The 24,249-nt window shown below is 40.7% G+C and overlaps 1 protein-coding gene across 1 annotated transcript in view; it reads left to right on the top strand.

Annotated features, from left to right (window-relative positions):
- Nucleotides 1–490: 490 nt before the first annotated feature.
- CLSTN2 (calsyntenin 2) overlaps nucleotides 491–24,249 on the top strand; it is a 1,262,395-nt gene continuing 1,238,636 nt past the window's right edge. Inside the window, exon 1 of the mRNA XM_068280737.1 lies at nucleotides 491–755. Coding sequence (XP_068136838.1) covers nucleotides 689–755 — 67 coding nt within the window. The 5' untranslated portion in view covers nucleotides 491–688. The remainder of the gene's footprint in view (nucleotides 756–24,249) is intronic.

Below are 24,249 nucleotides of genomic sequence, written 5' to 3'. Positions count from 1 at the left end.
CAGGCACGCGCACGCACACGCACACGCACACACACTCACACTCACTCACTTTATTTTTTGGGTAAAGTTCCTCTTTAACCTGCAGAGTTGCACTATGTTTAGGATTTGCCTGTTGAAACCAATTCATCACGCTGGGCTGAGTACATACAGTATATGCATTGGGATGAGTCATTCCTCCCTATGCCCTGTAAAGTTCGCTCCTCTTACCTAATCATTTCTCTAGCTTTGCTTAAACACCCACTGAGTACCATCTAACTGCATCCTGTGTTAATGCAGGGGTTAACCACAACAACGAAAATGCGTATTTTTTAAGACCATTAGTAGTAAACTCAAAAGTTAAGCAGATAATTCCGGTAGATGGCAGTAGAGAGCCTTTCTAGGGGATTTAACTTGCCAGCAGACAGATAGGAACAAGAAATAGCAGCAGAGAGCTGAGAATTACTGGGCATCACTAGCAAGGCATTTCAAGGGGGACTGTGAGAGAGAGAGAGAGAGAGAGGGAGAGAGCGAGCTGGAGACACTGATCCTCTGTCACTCCCTACACAGGCACAATATAGCAGCATCTGAAGGAGCAGCATCAGCATCCTACATTGTGATTTAAGGACCTGAGCTACACCAGCTTCCCTGTTCTTGTGTGATCGGGAGCAGTTACAGCTAGGAGGATTGTCTACACTTTCCTATCAGCAGGATGACAGTTCAGTGGGTGACAGCAGCTCTCTTCCTGGGTGTTGGCTGCAGTGTCCTCGCCTCCAAAGGTAAGGGTAACAGTGATAACCTCAGCAAGAGGAGTTAGTTGTCTAGTTATCCTGCACAATGGTTACTGTAACCTTATGGACCAACCCTGCTGATTGCTTTCAGTATTTGAGAAGAATCCAGATCCTACCAAAAAACACTTTTTTTGTAAAGGCAGCATTATTGAAGTAAATGTTGTGTTGATCTTGAATTGCAAGCCTATGTTTCAGGTGCTTATACGTGTATTGAACCAAAGCTTGTAAAAGTACCATAGAGCTGGTGTTTATTGATGGATGGTACTGTACTAGAGTGGATTTGTCACAAGGAGCAATTATTTTGTCACACCAGCTGTTGCTAAACTAAAACTCCTATCATCCTCTGTTGGCAGGACTTCAGTTATTAGAACTTTGTCTTCATCTGTGAGCTTTAACTGAAGTGTGATGCTGATATTCCTAGTCCTGTCAACAGCAGAATATTTCTGAACTGCTGTTTGCTTTTGGCTTATCTCTGCTTTACTGGAAGAATGTAGGCAGAATAAAGTGTTGATAAGAATGATAGTGAAATTGGCAGTTGTTTATTATATTGACACTCAGGAAAGCCTGACATGTAGAACTAGGATTAAAACAGATCAATTTTGGAGCTTTGCCTTCCCCATTTAGCAGTTCATTGTTGATCTGGAAGAAGGGAAAACTGTGTGCTAAGGCTTTAGGAAGTTAGTTGTGTTTACGTCACCTGGAGGTGCGCTACACCTTTACAAGTAACTGTAGTAGTGATGGCGCTTGTTTCTTGGATAGCAGTGGTGTCTATCAAACATCTGACTGTTTCTAAATGGAGGAATGCATCATTCTATGGGTATAATGTTCCTTTTAAACATTAGTGGCTTTTTTTTTTACTCCAGTTGCATCCAGCAGTGGAGACTGTTATTATTTTTTTAATGTTGGTTTTTAAAGGGGATCCATGCAGACTTCTGCGACTTCCTGCAATAGAGTGGGAATAGGAAGTCTCTCAATGACTTTTAAAGGCTTGGTTTAGTAGCCATAGCTGGTGCTTTCTCCATGCTGGTTTAGCTTGGTACTTAATATATACCCAATGCTCCTGTTATTACATTTTTCTGTCTTCTGAAATGTACCAAGACAGGTGCAAAGACAACAGGATCAAAAGATGAGCCGCTGCCCAGAACTGCCAATCAGATTTTACTAATTAAAGGGAAACTCTAGCAAAAACATATTCCTATTAGCTAGAAATAGTGAGGAAGCGCTGTCAATTTTTATATACTTAATTTATTTCTGCCTGGATCCTTTTTGGGGAGAGTTCATCTTAAATTCTGTTTCAGTTTCTGTTGTGTCAAAGAAGAGGAAATGAGGGAAAAATTCTCTGTGGAGACACAGAGAGAGAAGTAAAGAGACGTATTTACTACAGTGAGAAAGAGTTAAAGGACAAGTATCATGAAAAAATGTAAAACTCAAAACATAAAACACATACATATAAAATGTGCAATTGTCCTAGGGTAAAATGCACTATGCGTTACTTTTCTCCTATGTAGCTGTCACTCACAGTACATAGTAAAATGCTAACAGATCTGACAGATTATGGACTTGTCCATCTCCTAATGGGGGATTCTCAGTATTTTATTTATTCCCTACTCACTTGCACACTATTCTGGTAGTTGGACTAAGCAACTGCAGTTCAGTAAGTGCTTTGGGAAATAAAGAAAACTCTGAGTCCATGAGGAGATGGACTAGTCCAAGGCATAACAGATCTGTCAGATTTTCATTACCCACTGTAAGTAATAGCAGTAACATGGGGAAAAAAGTAATTTATAGTGCATTTTACTCAGGGACAAAAGTTTATATAGTCAGTATGTTGTTTTGTGTGCAATTAACTTTTGAGAAAGAGAATTGGCCACAGCAGAAGCATCTATTTAAAGGACAACTGTAGTGAGAAGAATATGGAGGCTGCCACATTGATTTCCTTGTAAACAAAGCCAGTTGCCTGGCAGCCCTCCTGACCTATTTGGCTGCAGTAATGTCGGAAATACACCAGAAATGAGCATGCAGTTAATCTTGTCAGATCGGACAATGTCAGAAACACCTGATCTGCTGCATGCTTGTTCAGGGTCTCTGACTGAAAGTATTAGAGGCAGAGGCTCAGCAGGACAGCCAGGCAACTGGTATTGCTTAAAAGGAAATAAATATGGCAGCCTTCATATACCTCTTACTTCAGTTGTCCTTTAACTTTGGTTAACAGGAAGTGGAGGTGGCATATGCCAGTGACCAAAAGTTGCCTAGTCTGGACTGATCTTCTATTGATTCCATTATGTATGTGTCATATACTGTAAGGATTTGTATTATCCAGGAGGAAAATACTGGTCACAGGAAATGGTCACCAAATCCATACAAGCTCTAACAAGAACTATGATGATGTGCTAATTCCTATAACCTCTAATATCCAAGCAGTGTGCCTACTGCAATTGGTCATTGAATTATGTTGCTTGCCAATAAGCAGAGATAGATGCCTAGTGGGTAATGGCAACTTCCTACGGTATTATACTTGTGCTTATTGCATATCTATGCATTCATTCTCTTGTGGAGTATCATTTGAATGCCCAGAATAAATCTGCTACTCATATGTTATGCATCGTTTTCTTTAACAGTTAAAGTTATTGCATGTGGCTTTTGTACAGTTTGGTAATTAAATTTCATTGCCGAGCGTATGAGTTTTATTGACAACTCACATCTGTATGCCTTCATGTGCCATGATGTATGCCGTCCCATGTGGCTTTATTCAGCAATAAGAGACGGCTCGTCTTTGGAAATGAGCTGCTTTTCTTGATAGGAGTGTGACTTGACTGGTTGTTGTAGATCTAATTAGATGGAATGCTGGAATAAAGTTTAGGCTTCTGAATAACCTTCAAATAGCTTAGGATTGAAGAGTAATTGGGATCTGTGCGTTGGCATCAGCTTGCATTGAGGCACACTTGTTAGACGCTTGTGTGTAAAGCGCAGCACCGATTCCTGGCCAAAAGCTGCACAGCCACTCATGTTTTTCAATTGCTTTGTTTTATGTAATACTGTGTAAATGCAGTCATTAGAAACTCGCTCTCAAGGCTGGCATTAAGAAGTAGGCTGAGAGGGGGAAGAAGTGTTTTGGAAGAGGTGCGTAATCCAAGTGTAGAAACGTATTGGCTGACCCATTGATTTTCCAAGTTGAAGACAGAAGCAGTACGGGAAGAATTTAGGTTGCAATGTTCTCTTCATTAGATCCGGGCAGGTGTGGGTTAAAGAAGATCATAGTTGACCCTTTCTTGTACAACAATCCAAGCACATGTAATCTCTGGGTATTATGTGCGCTTGTTACTGGATTACCCAAATAACTTTGGTATAATAAGTGTAGCACCAATTTTAAGCACAGTTCAAAGGTAAAAATGAAGAGTACAAAGTGCAACACTATCATCCAACCTACGTCTATAGCTGGACATTCACCTTACAATCCTGATTGTACTATCTGTGCAATTCTATGTTGTATGAAGGCATACATGAATGATCAATTCAAATAATCCAAAGTCTGTTATTGGCCCTTATTTCACATGGGTGGTGTAGTGCTGGGAATACACCATGAGTTTTGTTTTTAGCAGATAGATAATTTCCGACAGGTCCGATTTGATTTTGATCAATTTTCTAAATTATTTTCTCATAGAAATGAATGGAAATCTATCAGAAAAATTATTGGAAAATTGATAGGAAAGTAAATCTGCCAAAAAAACCTAATTGAGGATTTCCAGCATAAGATTGTACAATACTGATCGAGATCGTATTGGGGATGGGGGGGAATGTTGCAGACTGACTGCAGTCTATTCTGGCTTACATGCAAATTTCATGTCAATTGTATGCAGCTTAGAACAAGTCAATCAACAGGTAGTGCATTTAATTGGCCTGATTCCAGCCTCGTGCATCCAGTTTTTGTGAAGCTGGAATAATGCACATCTCTTTGACCATCTCTTGTGACAAGTATGGAGGTTTATTTCCATACACTTTAAAGTATTTATCAGTTGTCAGCTAATCAATGAGTCTATACCCATAAAAATCCACGTTCTCCCATTGATTGCCTACACAGGACTAGGAAGACTTTCGGACCTGTAACTAGCCTTCAACTCTTCATTTAGCTTAACATTGACCTAAACCTTCAAAATAAATCTAAAACTGACCTTAATGCTATGTGTAATGCTATTTTTCACATAAACTCAACCCTGGTACTAACCATACTAATAGTTGCTACAACTAAACCAAATTCAAAATCCTATCATCTACCAAAAATTAACAAAGCTTAAAAGATTGTGTCAAAAATCTCATGCAGTGTAAGGGCCTGTACACACTGCTGCGCTTTTAAAATCGCATGCGATTGTTAAATCGCAAGCCTTCATGAGAATAGAAAAAGCGCATCGCACCAGTGTGTACAGGTCTTTACGATTTTCATTATTTTTTAAAAGACCTCTCGATTAAAAAGAGCATGCGATTTTAAAAGCGCAGCGCAAGCGCAGTAGTGTGTACAGGCCCTAATAATGTCTCCATGAAAATATCACAAAGTGTCACCCGAACTCATCAGTCATTTCCTGCCATTAATAGCACACACTATTTTTCAAAAAAGTACAGAGTTGTGTGTATAAAGGATAACCAGAGGATTTTACAATAATAATTATATACATGGCATTTCAAATATACTTAGATTAGTAGCTCATATTTTTTTTTCCTTGAAAGATAACTATTTAGGATTTCAGCTCATCGGATGTGTAAGCCATATCAAAAACTTTGATACATCACACTGTGATTGCACCAATGTCACATAATTACTAAGCCTCTCTGATTCACTTGCAAGCATGTCTTGAATATGAAGAGTGGTTGTAGCCTAAAGCAAATAGTACTTAAAAACGTACTCATCAATGGTGTGATGGTTAAATATATCAGTTTCAAAAACATTTGCATCCAACTGCAATTTTTGCTGTGTACTTGTTGACAACATTTGTGCAAGTGTAAAAGAGAGTATATTTATTAACATAATGAAGAATTTAGGAATAATGGGACCATTCTTGCTTGCTTCACCTCTCTCTCAATATATATTATATTGTGTACTGTATGTGGCTCTGAACATTTAGATAGACCAGCACACATATTTGAGATAGCTTTTCCAATATTGTATCTGCTATCAAGCAAAATACCAACTGATTTATTGATTTTTATACAAGTTGCAGTGTGTAAGGCAACGGATCTATACACCATTAGCCAATGGATGTACATTCATGAGTTTAATTTCTCCAAGGGCAAAAGCTAATTGGTTGATAGGGGATCTTTTAATTTGTATGGAATCATTGACCTTTGTACAGTTGTCTACAAGAAGGACTGTAGTGCTATAGCTTTTATGTGCCATATTGTACTGATATTGCTATAGTGAGCCATCTTGAATGTGAATCTTTTCATTCAGATCTGTATATTGGTTCATTTGAGTCGGGTGGACTCCTTTAATACTTGTTTATCAGGAAACTAACACAGATGGGTCGATGAGTCATATGTTACTTAAAAACCACCATTATAAGGAGTGCTTGTATTACAGAGAATACTAATCTGTCCCAAGATTTAAGACTATTCACTAATGAACTAATGGCCCCCTTAATGTATGAAGCTAGGGGACATTGGGATATTTTTTAGGCTATAATGCATGAATAAATGGGTCGTAAATCTAGCAGTTGTATTCTACAGTGAATATCTAATTGTGTAGATGGGTGGATGGATATATGAAAGGGGGTTATAAATCTATCAAAAAAGTATGTTGACCGGAATGTGCCATCTGGTCTGATTCCAGCTATTATCATTTGTTCAAAAAGGGGTCTTTTCCATTATGCTCCATAGGCTAACATGGGGCTCCATGTTGGTCTATGGGATGAGGAGCTATAAAAACCCTGTGGCCATTTCAGGAAAGTTAGGATCCTCTCAACTCGTAACTGGGCTGGCCACCCGGTTAAGACTGACTGTACTTCCCGTCTGAGGAACTTCTAAACTATCGTGAGGGAAGAGTTGCTCTCTAGGACAGATAGAAGTTACTGCAACCTTGAGCGGGACACCTAGGAAACACAAGGTGATGTGATGTGTTTATAATTCTGATGCTTATGTTATGTTATGCTGTTATTCTCTGTCTTCTTTCCAATAACTTGGTATTGTATATCATATTTTGTATCAATAAACTTGTTAACCTTGTTACTTGTCTCTGATTCTGGAGGAATCTGAAAGAACCTGCAAGTGCTACATTTGTAAGTGGTGTCACTTTTTCTGTAGCAATACAAGGACCCTATGCCTCTTTGTTTACAAAACATTGTTGTATGGAGCTGCAATGCAATGAGTTAATGCACTGCTTTGTTTTGCTATGGTGGCCAAAGTATTTCAGACTCAGTAACCCGATTCTCCTTGCTTGCTCTATTAATTCACTAACCAGTTCTATATAGGTGTTTGATGCGTGACAGTCCTACATATCCCTGGATAATTGACAATATGATTACATTTCCAGAGGACTCAGAGGCACCGTATATGACATACAGAACCCTGGAGAGATCCACATGGCTTCCACTATTTGTACCTGTCACAGAAATGCCCAGGGACTGTCACTAAATAAGTGCATATCTCCACTCTCTCCAGTAAACTTCACCTCAAACCTCCCTCCTGTTGTTATAGATAGAACAATAAAGATACGAGGGGATTGTATGAACTGTCTCGAGACATTTGCCTTCACAATACTGATGTAGTGTTTCCCATTATTTCTTCTAGGGAAGCAGCACATAAGACTAGCCTACTGCTAGAACCTATGTAAATAAGGCATAGCCCCATACACATAACTAGACGTAATCCAAATGAACAGCTGAGCTCTTTGGTTGAGCATATTACATAACCCTTTCATGCCATATTCTGTATGTCACTATACAGTGATGCAATGTCATTACTGAGACATTTGTCAGCCAGGAAGGTGGTGTGGTCTAGTATACATTTTGCATTAACTTCGTATAGATTATATGATTCTTTGGTCGATTGGAAAAGTAGAAATTATTGATCTGGAAGTTGGGTTGTATGATCTAATCGGAATATAAAATCTTCTTAAATCGCTCCATTAATGCAAACAATCAATAACTGCCTTCCAATTCGTTACGATCGTTCAAACTGCGTTGAAAGTTCACATCTGATAAAAAAAATGTTACCATTAATGGGCGCCTAGAGGTTGACATACATTGAGCTGGGCAAAAAAAAATCTTGTTATAAAACCTTGAAGGTACTTTCACACTGGCGTGGTGCTCTGTGTTGTAGCAGATACTGTTTAGCGCACTGTAACCTGGTGCAATTCAATGTCTGTGAACAGTTCACTCCTTATTGGTTGCGAAGCAACTGATTCCATTGTTGCAATGCGCGCATTGCAGAATCGCGCATGTTGATGTGCACACTAGTGGACATTGGTCACATGCTTCTTTTTGCCTGTATTTGCATACCACAGCAAATATTATTTTTAGTTATGTGCATGTTATAACACAATGTAAGGCAACACCCCAGTGTGAGTCTAGCCCAATGGAACTGTTATGCTACCAAAAAAAAAACAAAAGACAAAAACTCTAGAGGAGGTTTTAAATGCTAAAATAAGCTGCTTTCTAACTCCACTACCATTGCAGAGCTGCAGCTACACTGGTTTTTTTGTTTTGTTTGTTTTTTCTTTTTTTGCCCAAGTCTCCAAGTATAATTAGGCTAGGTTCACACTAGACCAAATCAGATTGTTTTTCTCAGTGTGCACCAATGTATAAATGAACATGTTAACAGATACTATTCTATCTATGGAAACATATCCATTGTCTCCATCCCAGTAGCAACATGCAAAGTCATATCCTGCATGACACAGACAGACTTGTTAAGAAATAGGAAAGTTTCCCCTCGCTGTGTATTACAATGTACACCAATGGATAGGGATGGTAGGAACATTTCTGCGGACTTCCAATTTCTTAGTTTCCTATTGGAAATCGGCTTACCGGCTGCAACGGAAATTGGTGCGCGTAAATCAGCTTGCAGGAATCAGAAATACTGCATTACTGCAGTTTGTCAATTTTAGCCCAATCACAGAACTCGGAAGCATTAGACCAATCAGAATGTCCATAATGTCCTCTGTAACTTGAAGAGAAACTCCAACCAAGAATTTAACTTTATCCCAATCAGTAGCTGATACCCCCTTTTACATGAAAAATCTATTGCTTTTCACAAACAGACCATCAGGGGGCGCTGTATGGCTGATATTGTGGTGAAACCCCTCCCACAAGAAGCTCTGAGGACTGCGGTACTTTTGGCAGTTTGCCACAATGTAACAAGGTTCACAGACAGGAAATAGCTGTTTACAGCTGTCTCTAACAGCCAAAACAGCTAGCAGCAGCTATATAACCTGCTCACAGTAAAAATGTCACCATGTAATAAATGTCAAAATGTAAATCGGGGAGAGGAAAGATTTTACAATGAGCAAACACTGACTAAATTATGTATACATAATTATTGTTAAAATGAAGCACTTTTTTATTACACTATTTTCACTGGAGTTCCTCTTTAAGCTTTCAATACCTCCCCCTAGTGTTTCCTAGTGAATTGGTACTTGTTATGCTGGATGTCCTGATTTTACAGTGTGTTGAACTGCTCATGTATCTATGTTCCCCAGTATTGTCTGTCTCATTCTATGAACAGTCCTATAAAAAATGCTGGCGCTACAGTATATAAATAATAGTATTAATATGATTAACCTCTTGACGACCAGCTAACGCCGATTGGCGTAAACCGGTCGTCTGCAAGTTTCCATGGAAACGGCCGCTCGTTCAAGCGGCCTTTCCATGTCCGTTCACGGAGGCCGTCTCCGTGAACACCCGGAGAGCCGTCAATCGCGGCTCGCCGGCAAAATGTACACACGCGGGGAAGAAATCCCCGCTGTTTACATCATACGGTGCTGCTGCAGCAGCGCCGTAAGGCAGATCGGCGATCCCCGGCCTCTGATTGGCCGGGGATCGCCGTCATTTGATAGGCTGAAGCCTATCCTACAATGCGCAGGACGGATATCCGTCCTGCGCAGCTCAGAGGGGAAGGGAGAGGGAGGGAGAGGGACGGAGCGCTGAAAAAGCTGTGGAGGGGGGCTTTGAAGAGCCCCCCCCCCGCAAAGCGCAGAGAGCCGGCAGCGATCAGACCCCCCCAGCAGGACATCCCTCTAGTGGGGAAAAAAGGGGGTAAGTCTGATCGCCCTGGCTAAAACCTGATCTGTGCTGCGGGCTGGAGAGCCTACGCAGCACAGATCAGCCAGAAAGCCACTGGTCGGCAAGTGGTTAATTTCACAATTGTTCCTTACTATCTACCTCCACAGGGGGCACTAAAGTCAATAGACTATCCCAGCATGCATTTCTACAGTACCCAGCAGTACCCTGTGCCACCTCCGGTGGAAATACGTGTCACCAGTGATTGCTATGCATTTCACATATTTAGGGAACATTGCTTAAATTATTCCAAATTGTGCTTGTTATGGGCTTGTTTGAGGGCAACATTGACTTAAAGTGAATCAGAGAGATATGCAGGCTGCCATATTTATTTACTTTTAAGCAATACCAGTTACCTGGCTATCCTGTTGGTGTAATTGACACTATTGCAGCCAAATTGAACAGCAGGGCTGCCAAGCAACTGGTATTGTTTAAAAGGAAATAAATATGGCAGCCTCCATATTCTTCTCACCTCAGGTTCACTTTAAGATGACTTTGCTTTAGAGTAAAGCATAATATAAGATGTGCTCTGGCAAAAATAATACAAAAGAATAAATTGGTAGTGGGAAGCTTCTTACCTTCAAGACAGCACAAATCAAAAAACGTTATTCACATAGTGCATATCTTGGGTCAAGTATACGTTATGAGTACTTTGGGGGTAAAGCACTTTACACATGGTAATGTATTGAATAAGATGGGTCCAATGAGTTAAATTGGTTTTGCCAGGATTTTGCATGTGATGCACCTTTTTCACACTGAAGGTATTTCCCAAAGCAGTATTATGCTGTAATGCATAGAAATACACGTTATTTTAGCACAACATTCATGCACAATGGATTATGTGCATAACGTCTTACCGCTCAAAACTTGCCATCACTTATATATATATACTACATGAGATAGTGGGTGTTATATCATGGGTTACATCATAAAACTGCTTTGTGAACCAACCCAATTGTGTATTACTACCTCCTTGAGAGGGACACACTGGGCCCTCAATTAAGCAGGCTTTCTACTGGAGAGAGTGACACAACTGATCTGATAAAAAGCACTATACTGTGATTTAACACATGCAGAATTCCACGTATACAAACCATACCCACTTTTAGGTAACTTCATAGTGCAAATCCATCAGAGATGTCCTGAGGGTGACTACTACACTAACCCTAACACAGTAGTAGACAGTGTGTGTGTGTATGTGTGTGTATATATATATATATATATATATATATATATATATACACACACACACACACACACACACACACACACACACACACACACCCCAGGGTTGCGATTACCCGTGATTCAATTGAGGCTTAATTGGCACAGGTGTGTGGCTGGGATACAAGGGGTTATTTACCTATTTACCCATAATTCCACCATCCACTCTGTGTTCCAAACAGCTTGCACGCGTCCTATTGGTTGCGTTGCAAGCCTCATCATGGCGCACTTCCTCCTTCCAGACGGAAAAAGGAAGTGCGCCGGTGTGAGGCTTGCAACGCAATCAATAGGAAGCATGCAAGCTGTTTGGAAAGCAGGACGGACGGTGAAATTATGGGTAAATACCCCTTGTATCCCCGCTGCACACCTACACCAATTAAGCCTCATCTGAATCATGGGTAATCACTCATGATTACACGTGAGGGCAACCCTGATATATACCGTATTTTCCAGTGTATAAGACTGGGTGAATAAGAAGCCCCCCCCCCCCACACTTTTCCAGTTAAAATGTAGAGTTTGGGATATACTTGCCATATAAGACTACCCCTCTTCCAATACACACCAAATAAAAAAATAAAAAAAACATATACTGGTGCTATGTATAAAAAGATACAGGTATATGTGATACCTAGTATATAACAGTGTATAGACGATTGACTGGTTGGATTGGTCAACTTTCCCTAAGCGGATTGGTCAGCTCTCCCTGTCTCCCTGTTATCAGGTATGGAAGAATAGACGGCGCTGTGCCCATAAAACATGCCTCTTTCACCCTTCTGGCCCACCCTTATATCCTATTTACCTACATATCTGCCTCTCAGATCTCGCACATGTGCACCTGCGCTGCTTCACTACAGTCCTCAGCAATGGGATCTTAGAGGCGGTAACCGGATATGGCGGGCTAGACAGGTGGAAGAGGTGTATTTTATGGGCAGAGTGCGATCTCTTTTTTCCATACCCTGGGCGTTCTAGCCCTTGCAGCGCGAGCGGTGAGCTCCCCCCAGCATTCGCAGTGACTGCCAAATATCCAGCACCCGGAGATCAGCATGTCGAGTACGCGTATTGCATATCAGCATCGCGTATCACCCAGCATCAATGACACCTGGCGTATAAGACGACACACGACTTTTCAGAAGATTTTCGTGACTTCTTCCATTTCCTTACAATATCACGTTAGGTATCCTTCCGTCTCTAAAATATAAATGCGTTTTTTTAAGATACCTGACTGCCATTTTATTTTAATAGACGTTAGATGAAATGAATAAAAATATTTGATGTACATATTATTATCAAAGACTGGATATGAACTTAAAATGCAGATTTCCCCTGGACATCTTTCATTTAATTGGAAAAGGTCCCAGTTCATTATTTCAATAATTCTGTGTTCTGTAAGCTCAGCCATTCCATCTCTCTGATTTAAATTATTAGGTATTCTCTGTCTGCCTTCATTTCTCTTTATGCTGCTGCATTCCACAGCCAACAAATGGCTTTTCTGTCATTGCTGAGAAGCGGCTAATTAGTGACAGGGTTACGGCCTCCTGCTCACACTACATCTTGGCAGGCTGCAGCGAAGGTAATGCACCTCATCCCATAATCCTCCTGCACATTGTGATGTCATGTTTATATGTAAGGATTAAGCCTGTGTGGCCAGGAATGCTAACATGGTTTGATGACAAAGGTGACATAAAATTCTGGGATTAAAGAAAAATGCAAAATTAAAAATAGTTTGGTAATGGGGTTAGCATGCTGATTGTCAAGAACACCCATATTTGCTTTTTTGTTCAAAACACATCTTGATAATTTGCTATGTGCTCATTAAATGAATCTGAATTTTAACAGTGCTATCTAACAGATTTAACTATCCATTCCTGCCATGCTATTTTGTTTTGATTTTCAATATAATACATAAAGGGCACCTGTAAGTGTTATGTGCTAAGGACACCTGTAAAGTAGTAAAGAGCTACTGCTTCTGCCTCCCCAGCATGAGGTCATGGGTTTGACTCCCAGACCAGACTTAAAGACTGACTGGTCTGGGAGTCAAACCCACCATAACTTCAAGCTTGGGAGGAGGCGGTATAATAGACACTCAGCCTGGCTACTAAAAAAGTGAGATACGTACCTCAGTAAGGGGAAGCCTCTTGATGGTCTAAAGGCTTCCCCGGTCTTCCATCATCCCTCCCTTCCACAGCTGGGACTCTCAAAACAATATTCAACTTTAATGTTGAAGATTGCTCGTAGACGTGCGCCACTCCCTGTATTAGTGCGGCTGCACTCCACAGGTGCAAAATACAGCCCGTAAATACGCAACAGCATGTTTTGGCTTTTGTTCCGTGCATGAGCGGCTTAGTGCTACTGTGCAGGCAGGAACCCATTGGAGTCTGCGCAGTGTGGAACACTCATACACAAAGAAGAGCGTGGATGTGGATGATGAAGAAGGTTCTGACAGGCAGAGGAAGGGTCGGGTGGATTGGGGAAATCTCTGGTGCATCCAGAGACTCTCCCCAACTGACATATGTATGTAACTTTATTCCTTTTTAAAGTTACAGGTGTACTATGAACATGCTTTTTCTTGTGGGGAAGTAAAAGGTACTTTTCCAATCCAGAAAAGTGATTTTGCATAGCACTTGAGGAGAGGATTTTCAGCTGGTTTCGCAGTGAATTTTGTGCACCAATTACAGCAAAGTATTTTGCTAGTTACAGAAGGTGCTTTTGTTTACCTTGCATGCTTCATACGTATGATGGTAAGCAGGTGTTGAGGTGTCAATTGGCAGTTATTTTGTCTCCCTAGCAAATAAGTTGACATGTTTTCTTTTCTTTTTACGTTGTTATAGAACTATATTAGTGATAACATTAAGTAGCATATAGTTTACTGAAGATTTTCAGTATGTATGCTGTTTTTGGTTTAGTTAGTCTAGGGAGGAGTTGTTAGCCTGTGACCATTCTATGAAACCAAAGTGTGACATTTAATTTTAGGACATCACTGTTGAGCTGTCCTGCTTGGGAGGCCATACCTGTATCTAAGCAACTGTCACGCAAGGCCCACCACTATGGCAAAGTAAGGATACCATTGGTGGCAGAAGGCCAAATCCCTCCATGCGCTGTAGGTTTACATGCAAAAAAAAAAAAAGCCCAGCAAATCTGGGTGCCAGAAATAGTTGCTAGTAGAATATTGGTACAATTACCTATATTCAACTATTGTGCAGTGCTAATTCCGATAGTAAAATATCAGTACATGTTACAAATATTTACTATAGCTAAACCTAACCTTATTCTTACACAGAGCCCTCCCTCTAACGATGCCTTACCCTAACCGACCCCCCCCCCCCCCCACCTATGCCTAAACCTCACCCCCTGCTTATGCCTAACCCCAATGATCCCCCCTGCTGAAGAGGCAGGTAGTTCTGGCATGCACTCGCAGCCACTGCTTTGAGCGCTGCCATAAATGTAATGTTATTGTGGCTATAGTGGCACAGCAGGATTTTTATTGTAATTCAGGTGCTGGCAATAGCTATTGCTATGACTTGGAGGGGGAATAGTATTTAACACCATCCAGACTACCAGTTACCTTGCAGCCCTGCTAGTCTGTTTGGCTGCAGTAATGTCAGAATAACAGCAAAAACGAACATGAAGCTAATCTTGTAAGTTCTGACAATTTCAGAAACAACTAATTTGCTGCAGGCTTGTTCAGGGTCTGTGGCTGAAAGTATTAGAGACAGAGGATCAGCAGGACAGTCAGGCAACTGGCATTACTTAAAAGGAAATAATTATGGCAGCCTCCATATGTGTCTCCCTTCAGTTGTCCATTAAATCTTGCACACATGTGATATTAAACTCAGCTAAGAATCTAGTGTGTGCACAGCCACCCATGATTCCTCTTGGCACTTTGGAAAGTGGTCCTCCTAACTGATTGACATGGCCACTTGCTGACTGAGGGCATTGTTTACCCCACTCATCCCACTCGCTCTGTTATGTTTTTCATATGTGGCTACCTCGGCCCCCTCTCACCCCCACATAGCAACAGAATGTATCATTAGCCTGCAGGCTAGCAATGCATCTGTACAGCATTGGCCCTGCAATGTTACCCAAGGGATCAAGTTCCGATCCCTGCCAGGCCCTAGTATGTGTGTACAGCCTACCTATGCACCTAAATAAGACCTGGTGAAGATTGCAACAGGTGTGATATCAGGAAGGCATTAACATTAGGATTGATTAATGTTCTACATCAGAAAGTAATTGATTAGGGTTAGGATACTGATGGGGCAATAACATCAGAACTCTAACATACAGAGTGTTGCAATCATGAAATAGCTGAGTACCAGAAAAAAATTGATTAGTACTCAACTAAACAGGTGCACATACTGGTTTCACTGTTACCAAATGTTAATGTTCCCCTGGCCACTATCTGTTCTTTCATACTTTCAGTGCTATAGGCTCTAATCTTCCCAGAAAAGTCCATCTGTGCCTGTCCCCTTCCATTCTGAGCAGCAGATTGATGCAATCCAAGCAGCAGTAGCAGCCCCTAGCAGCATTTGGGCACTTGGACTACTAAGACATTCAAGAGGAACTGTAACCAAGGATTGAACCTCATCCCAATCAGTAACTAATACCCCTTTTCCCATGATAAATCTTTATTTTTTTCTCAAATAGCTCATTAGGAGGTCTGTATGGCTGATATTGTAGTGAAACCCCCTCCCACAGCGTGATGTCAGGACCTAGGTCCTGACAGTTTCCTTTCTGTGAGCATTGTGGGAAAGAACATCTGTTTCCAGTTGCCAAGCAACCCCTATTTCCCTCTGGGCATATGTATATCTATAAAAAAAAAAACTTTTTAGCCTATCGCATTGTTAGGGGGTGTGGTTTTGGATAATGGCAGTTGGTGCTGTCTGTCTGTTTTCATGTCTGCCAGTTGTAAAAATTATTATGTGCAGGCTGATTGTAGATCAAACATGAGCAAATTACATGGCGAATATCAATTATTTATTGATCTCTCTTCTATTTCTTAACTTCTCACTTTGCAATGTATTGATTTCCCCCTCCACCCCCCCCCCCCTTTTTTTTTGCTACAGTTCCTCTTTATATGGTATATTCATATAGTTAAAGTAGGCTTGAGGCTGCAACAGCATTTTATAAAACCTAAAAAGCTCAATAAATTCATTTTAGAATGAGCTTGTGGGATGTGGCTCTATAGGTGTTAAACCTCCTAGCTTGTATCATGTTGCATAATACTCTCATCGGCTGCCACTACCTGGGAGAGACGTCTCTGCATAACTGCTTGTGCTATGAACAAATTGCCAGTAACTTAAAACTCTGCTTCCTCCTACACTGTTTAGCTACATCCTGCCACATAGACCCATCATGCATAGTTACTGTGGATTCCGTAAAAAGCGCAGGCAGCATTGGCTTGTCTTCCACAGCATTCTAAATATATCTGTATAGGTCTAGATAGATGAAGATAGATGCTGCAAAGACAGGTTGATGTGATGTTTTGCTATAGCCCAGCAATGCCTCGTATGACCCATTGTTAGGGCGTTGATTAAGAATGTCTGATCCAACATAAATGTTGATTTCTTTTCTTTTGTAAGTAAACAAATTATTATAGCAGCTAGGAAGGAGAAGACGTGAGCACTGTGATTATAATTAGGCCCCATGGGATGCTGTGATGTATCAAGGCTCATATGGTAAATTGGTTATGCCTTCCTCCTGTTTTTCCTCTCTGCGGTTGACATAGCGCTGTGCAGACATATCATGCCTTGTGCTGTCTGTAGCATAGTTATGCTGAGAGCTGTCTAAGGCTCCTAATCATGCAGCCTGTGATGAGAAACACACTGCGAGATGCACACAGGACATGTGACGGCTTGTCGGGAGTGTACAGTAATGACGAGGACACATGTAGGGGGAATGATAACCGCCATACGCCATCCTATATGACAACTACATTCATAAACTGTTTCATTCTGGCTGGATGATTTTGTCGAGGTTTCAGTTTTATGTTTTGATGGGGCTGAATAGTGTGGGGTTAGTTTACAGTAAAAATGCAGTTTTGTTGAAGAAAAAAAGAATTGGTCTCCTTCAGGTCATCTAAATATTAGCTTATATTATTGCAATGCACATAGGCCATTATTATTATTGCACATTTATACAGAACTTACAGTACTTATTTTTGCATCACTTTATCAAGACCATCTGCCAATTTAAATAATCATTGAACTCAAAATGTATTTTTCCTCTAAAACATTAAACACAGTAAAAAATCAATATGAAACACTATAATACTGGTCTAGTGTCATTTGCATGCATATTTACACCTCACTGAGTATTGTTGTAGGAAAAATGATCAGCTAGACTTGTAATTGTAAAGGAGAAAAAGTTATATGCTTCCCCCTGGATGCAGGAGAAACTTTTCTGCCTTGTTTACACAGCTTAGTAAATTTCCCATGCAATCTGATAATTCTGGTTTGTTAGGGCAGTCTTATCAATCAAGTGAAAAACTTAACCCTTCCAGGATCTTGGAAACCAGTCTAATGGCATTAGCTATTATTTTTATGCTGTGTTTAATGCTTTAGACCCTAGATTAAATTTCATTGTCATCCCAATTATATTTAGATTATTATTATTAATACATTTATATAGCACCACCATTTTCTGTTAATGCTTTAGACCCTAGATTAAATTTCATTGTCATCCCAATTATATTTAGATTATTATTATTAATACATTTATATAGCACCACCATTTTCTGTAAAGCTTTACATGAACTGTACAAACCAGAGTAGGATAGAATAATGGAAAGTTAAAGAGGATCTCCAGCCTAAACAAACATACTATCATTAAGTTACATTAGTTATGTTAATTGAAATAGATAGGTAATATAATCTCCTACCCACACTGTTTTAAAAGAACAGGCAAATGTTTGATTTCATGATGGCAGCCATATTTGTGGTTGAAAGGAGGTGACAGGGAGCATGAGACACAGTTCCAACTATCCTGTGTCCTGAGCACCTCTCCCAGTTGCTAGGCAACGTGAATAACATAGGAAATCCCATCATGCTCTGCACAGCATCAGGGAAAAGCCCGGGATTTTATTCTTTGATGGGTGGAGCTTAGTTAAAAATGCAGCTAAAAATGATGCTTGGGTAAGAAAAACAAAGTTCTGATGCTGTGAAACTGTTAAAAAAAACACCAAGCCTTTTCAGTTCTACTGAGTAGATTTTTAGTCCAGAGGTTTACTTTAACCGCCAATCTGCTTACCAAAATCACCAGTAATTTTAAAATATTATAACTTTATTGATACTTACTAATACATCTAGAACTTTTAAAAAGACACATGTATTAGCTGGCTCATTCAACCAAGACCACACACACTTCCACCTCATAAATCTACTGCAGTATATGGTAATAGTGCCCCCTTAAACAGCTGCCGCCAGTTCACAAGTGGAGATCCGTAAGGTATAGCAGTTCAATTTATCCAAAAGCAATTACATGAGCTGTCCCTCAAAGGAGCTTACAATCTAAATTTTAGGGGAAACTCAATTAATTTATCAGTATGTTTTTGGGATGTGGGAGGAAATCGGCATGCCCAGAGAAAGCCCACACAGACACAGGGAGAACATGCAAACCCAGTGCAGGAAGAGCCCTGGCTGGGATTTGAAGCAGGGAACCCAGCGCTGCAAGGCGAGAGTGCTATCCACTACACCACCGTGCAGCCCAAGGTTGTTTGTAACTGTCCTTCCTTGGAGCTCACAATTACACACTACTCTAGCTAAAGTCTGAGGTCCCCACCATAGTCTAGTAGTGTTATATCCAGGGGGACTTTTTTTGAGGATGTAGGAGAGGAAAATAAATAACATGGGGAAGACTTGAAAGTTTGATGCAGATATTTGAAGCGGTGAAGACTGGAACCTAGAACCCTAGTGGTACAAGCTGTGACTGCTAGATACTTTACCACTGTGAAACACTGCAGTGATTCAGTGATCTGTTTGCTTTTTATATAATTGATCACAATGTTGTATGAAGAGAAACATGGCATCCCCAGAATCTCGGTGTTGTGAATGTGTCTGTGTACTGTGTGAATCAATCACTAGAATCAGAATCAATGTATTTTCGCCAAGTAAGTTTGCACCTACAAGGAATTTTTCTTGGCAGTTGCTTAACAAACACAAACAAAAACAATACAAGGACAGACAGTGTGTGTATATTACAAGTCAAGGACATTATGCAAGTATAGTGGCAGTAAGCAAGATATTTTGTTTGTGATATCTACATAGAATAATAATAAAGTACAGCTCCCTTAACCTCCCTGGCGGTAAGCCCGAACTGAGTTAAGCCACCGCGGAGGATTTCTCAGGCCATGGTGGGCCGATTTGCATAATTTTTTTTGGTACACGCAACTAGCACTTTGCTAGCTGCGTGTACAAACCGATCGCTGCCAATTCGCCACGCCGCCCCCCAGACCCCGTGCGCAGCCTGGCCAATCAGTGCCAGGCAGCGCTGAGGGGTGGATTGGGACTCCCTCTGACGTCACGTCGATGATGTCATCCCGATAGTCGCCATGGCGATGGGGGAAGCCAAACAGGAAATCCCATTCGGAACAGGATTTCCTGTTTGCTCTGATCGCCGGAGGCGATCGGACAGGGAGGGGGGATGCCGCTGCACGGCGGCTATAATGTAGCTAGCGCTAGGCTAGCTACATGATTTAAAAAAAAAAAAAAAAAAAAAAAAAAAAGCATTTTAATGTGCTGCGCTGCCCCCTGGTAGTTTTAATAGACCGCCAAGGAGGTTAACCAGGATAGGTAAAATGTTCACTAGCTAAACCTAAATACAGTATGTTAAGAATGTAGACTTTCACACTCTACTCGCTTCTGTAAAAGAAATAAGCCACTTCAAGAAAGCCATACATTGTATATTGTTGTATTCATAGCACCAGTAGTGTAGCTAAGCAGCTATAAGCCTCAGTGTGAGTTTTACATGGATCACCTCAAGTGCTCTCTCCACTACAATTGCACCACAAAACCCAAGGACAGCTGCATTGTCAGAGGGATGTAAGCAGAGGAGGATAACGATTACAGGTTATCATTACTAGCATATCACAGATGAAGAGCCAGTACATTGGTTGATGAAGGGCCTCTGGAAGGTTCCTGTGTTCCAGGATCCCCTGTTGTGGTCGCAGCCTTTACATCTTCTTTTGCTATGTAGCTGTATTTTTTAAAAATAGTTTTTATACATGCATCCCATTTAGTACAAATAATACGTCTTAACCATTTCCATATAATAAACATGTGAAATACTGTAAATACTGTTAGGGATTTTTTTGTGTGGTCCACTTGCTCATGGAGTGTGAGCAGAAGAGTGTTGAAAGTGTTGCTTTACTGTTGCACATGTCTGTAGCATTACAAAAGCAAAGTCCTCAGACTTGGAGAATGACAACTAAACCCTGCTGTCTCCTATGGAATGTGTCATCTGGGTCTTACTTACATAAGCTTGTCAGATCAGCAGATGGCCCTCTAAAGGAATGTTTTATTTTCATGTTTGATATTTAATTTTCCTTCCTTAACTTTAAATACCAAACCCGAAAGTAAATACAATGAAAATGTAATAAGACTGAGATAGAAATCTTATTTTCTAAATCGTTACATCGCCATATGGTTTGTGTAACAATGCTATATGCTATATGGTTTCTCAAACCGTTCTCTTTTAAACAAACACCCACCCTGTTACTCCACCATTACAGAGCGTTTTACCATCCTTGAAATCTGCTTGGAAATTCCTCTCTTGTTGAGAAACGCTTGTGGTTTTAGTCCAGCTTCATATAGTGCAACGATTAATGGCAAATAGCTTGCTTACCTTGTTTCTGTATGCATAGAAGATACAACTATTACACAGTACTTGTAACAGAGACAGAGAGGTTGCAGTTTTCTGTCAATTAATGTATTAGTCTAGGTGTTGGAAATTAGTAACAATGCCTCCTGCTTTGTGCAGCTGACAACTCCTTTGCAGCAAAATGGGAGCTAGATAGTCTCATGTAAACAGTACTCCAGTGCAGTGCCAAGGTCAAGAAGAAAAAAAAATAGCTTAGGGTGTGTTTTGAAATTTTTAACCTGATTGCAGATCCAAATTGAAGAAAAATGTGTGCAGCCCAATCTCTGTTTAATGCAATAAGTGGAATTTCCCTTTAACTTGATGTTGGGCTTTGTAAGAAGCTTCAGCATGTGCATTGCCTTTGAGTGATGCAAATCGATTTCATGAAATCAGTTCATGATCCATTCAGTTTGCTAATGTAAGGGCTTCAGTATTTGAATCAAGCTGCAATCTGTATAATGGCTAGTTAACCACATATAATTGCAGAATAGATTGATTTCTTGGATAAGAATGTATTATTATTTATTATTATTATTATTATTATTATTATAATGTACCAATACATTAATCTATTCTCTTCAGGGTTCATTTAAATGGAATGTGAGGTGCGAGGGATATGGAGAATGACATGTTTGTTTCCTTTAAAAGAATGCACATTTCCTGGCTGTCCTGTTGATCCTCTGACTCTATAACTTTAACCCATAGAACCTGAACAAGCATGCTGATCAGAGGTCTACAATAAATCTGACAAGATTAGCGGCATGCTTGTTTTGGTGAGTGATTTAGACCCTACTGGCCAGAAAGATCAGCAGGACTGCCAGGCAACTGGTATTGTTTAAAAGGAAATAAATATGTCAGCTTCCATAAGTCTCACACCTCCGGTTCCTTTTAAAAAGGCATCATAGTGTCATATAGTAGTATACAGTAAATTATTTAGGTTACCCACTTTTATTCTAACTTTCCTGGTTTCAGCATCAAAAACGATTGCTGTATATTGATATGTACCTACACCCTCCAGTGTTGCTTACTCTATGCTATTTAGCTATGTGGAATTCCACTCCCAGAGCGGGCATATTTTGTATGCGAACATTCTGCAGATATGCACCTGACAGGACTAAATATGTTGCCACCTGTGATACAATTGACTGTAAATCAGGGTGAGGAAAGATTTTACAGAGGCCAAACACTGAGTACCTAATTTATAAAGTAATATAAAAATAAGCAGTTTTCTTTATTACGTTATTTTCACTACAGTTCCTCTTTAAATGGCAAGTATAAAACCCTTAAACTGAGCAGACTTTTGAGGATTTGCCGGGTGTGACACAGGATTAGGGATTCGGCATGCATCTCAAGTTGCAGAGTCCCCGCGGTAATGTTTATAATATAGTGTGCATAGCTGCGGCGCTTAGGGACCATCTCCTTGGTAGCAGTGCAAAAACATCCTTTACATTAGGGATTACATACAGTTTTATTCAACTCCTCATTCTTGCTGGTTTACCACTTTCTCAAGCTTGCTGTTTTGACGTTGAGTTTATTATTTGGTTTATGTAAATTTACAGTGATGCATTTTAAACTGAATTCTATTCAAACAGAGCAAGCAAAAAACTTTGTTTAGTTGAATACTCATTAAAAATGTCTGGTAAAAACAACTACAAATCCTTGTTAGTTACCCCAGAGTGGAAGAACAACTGAGATAATTAATTGTAAGTGTCATGCCAATGATAAATAAAACATTAGTAACACAGTTTCATATTTTTATTTGTATTTTAATGGTTTCATTTTTAAAGTTGCATCAGTCTGTCACAACTACTGGTTAGAATACCCAAGTAATGACCCCCTTGAACATTCCTACCATGAAACCGTGTTCTCTGCCTTCTCCTTGACAGGCTTTTGGCTTCTGTTTACTTTTCAGGAAGCACTGCTGAATTCCACAAGTTTTTGAGCAAACTCAAGATTTTTTTTTTATCTCTTGCTTTAATGCAAAACAGAAAGGGACTTCAGAGAATTTCTCAGTAGGTATAGCACTATATGCGCCTATATTTATCTCCTCATGTCACATATAAATTTAGCAATGCTTTAATATTAACTTTCCGGTATCTCCAGTAATCTCCTGTTCTGAGGGCACTATTTAAAAAATCATGATGGATTGTTCCTTTACAGTTTACCCCCTCATCACATTGCAAAACAAAATCTCTTTTTTTAATAAAAGGATTATACAGTGTTAACACCAGTGTAATAAGCAGCAATGTCCTTCTCACAGCTGGCTCTTCATTGGTTTATATGGGTCACATGATGTTTAAAACACCATGTGGCCTGATTAACCAGTGAGAGAATGGGTAGATGTCCTGCGCCTCCCATTAGAAGAGATAACAGCCTTTAGAGGATGGAAATTGACTGAGGGGCAGGCCTTTGATTGGGAGTGGCTTGTGTTCTCTAGGAGTCACAAACTCCTTTGCGGCCTCATAGACGTGAATAGTGTTCACCTCCTTTGGAATGGCAATGCTATTTGCTTCATTGCATTGTTATAAAAAGGATGCTGGCATTTTGTGTTGAAAACACAAACTGAAAGTTGAGAAAAGTTGGGTGCAGGGCGAGCAGACAGCTCACCCTGCTGCAGCTTAAATTCCCCGCAGCATTAAAGGGACTCTGAGCTCTAATTAAAATCAAAATCTGAACTTACCTGGGGCTTTCTCCAGCCCACCGTAGGTCGGGAGGTCCCTCGACGTCCATCTGGCTCTTCTCCCAGGGCCTGGTCAGAAATGGCTCCCCGGCGGCCCCCGGCGACACTGGGCCCGATTGTCAGGCTCCTCTTCCTGAAAGGCGAGGTCAGTCGTCACCACGCCGGCCGCCTCGTGTCATCACGGCGGCCAGCGTGACAGTACGGTGCATGTGCAATTAAACCGCGCATGTACAGTACTGTCATGCCGGCCATCATGATGACGCGAGGCGGCCGGCATGGTGACGACTGACCTCGCCTTTCAGAAAGAGGAGCCCGACACTCGGGCCCAGTGTCGCCGGGAGCCATTTCTGACCAGGCCCTGGGAGAAGCGCCAGATGGACGTCGAGGGACCCCCTGACCTACGGTGGGCTGGAGAAAGCCCCAGGTAAGTTCAGATTTTGAATTTAATTAGAGCTCGGAGTCC

The sequence above is a fragment of the Hyperolius riggenbachi genome, chromosome 4 (genome assembly GCF_040937935.1).
Source record: "Hyperolius riggenbachi isolate aHypRig1 chromosome 4, aHypRig1.pri, whole genome shotgun sequence".
Taxonomy (NCBI): domain Eukaryota; kingdom Metazoa; phylum Chordata; class Amphibia; order Anura; family Hyperoliidae; genus Hyperolius; species Hyperolius riggenbachi.
This window is presented reverse-complemented; position numbering and strand designations above follow the sequence as displayed.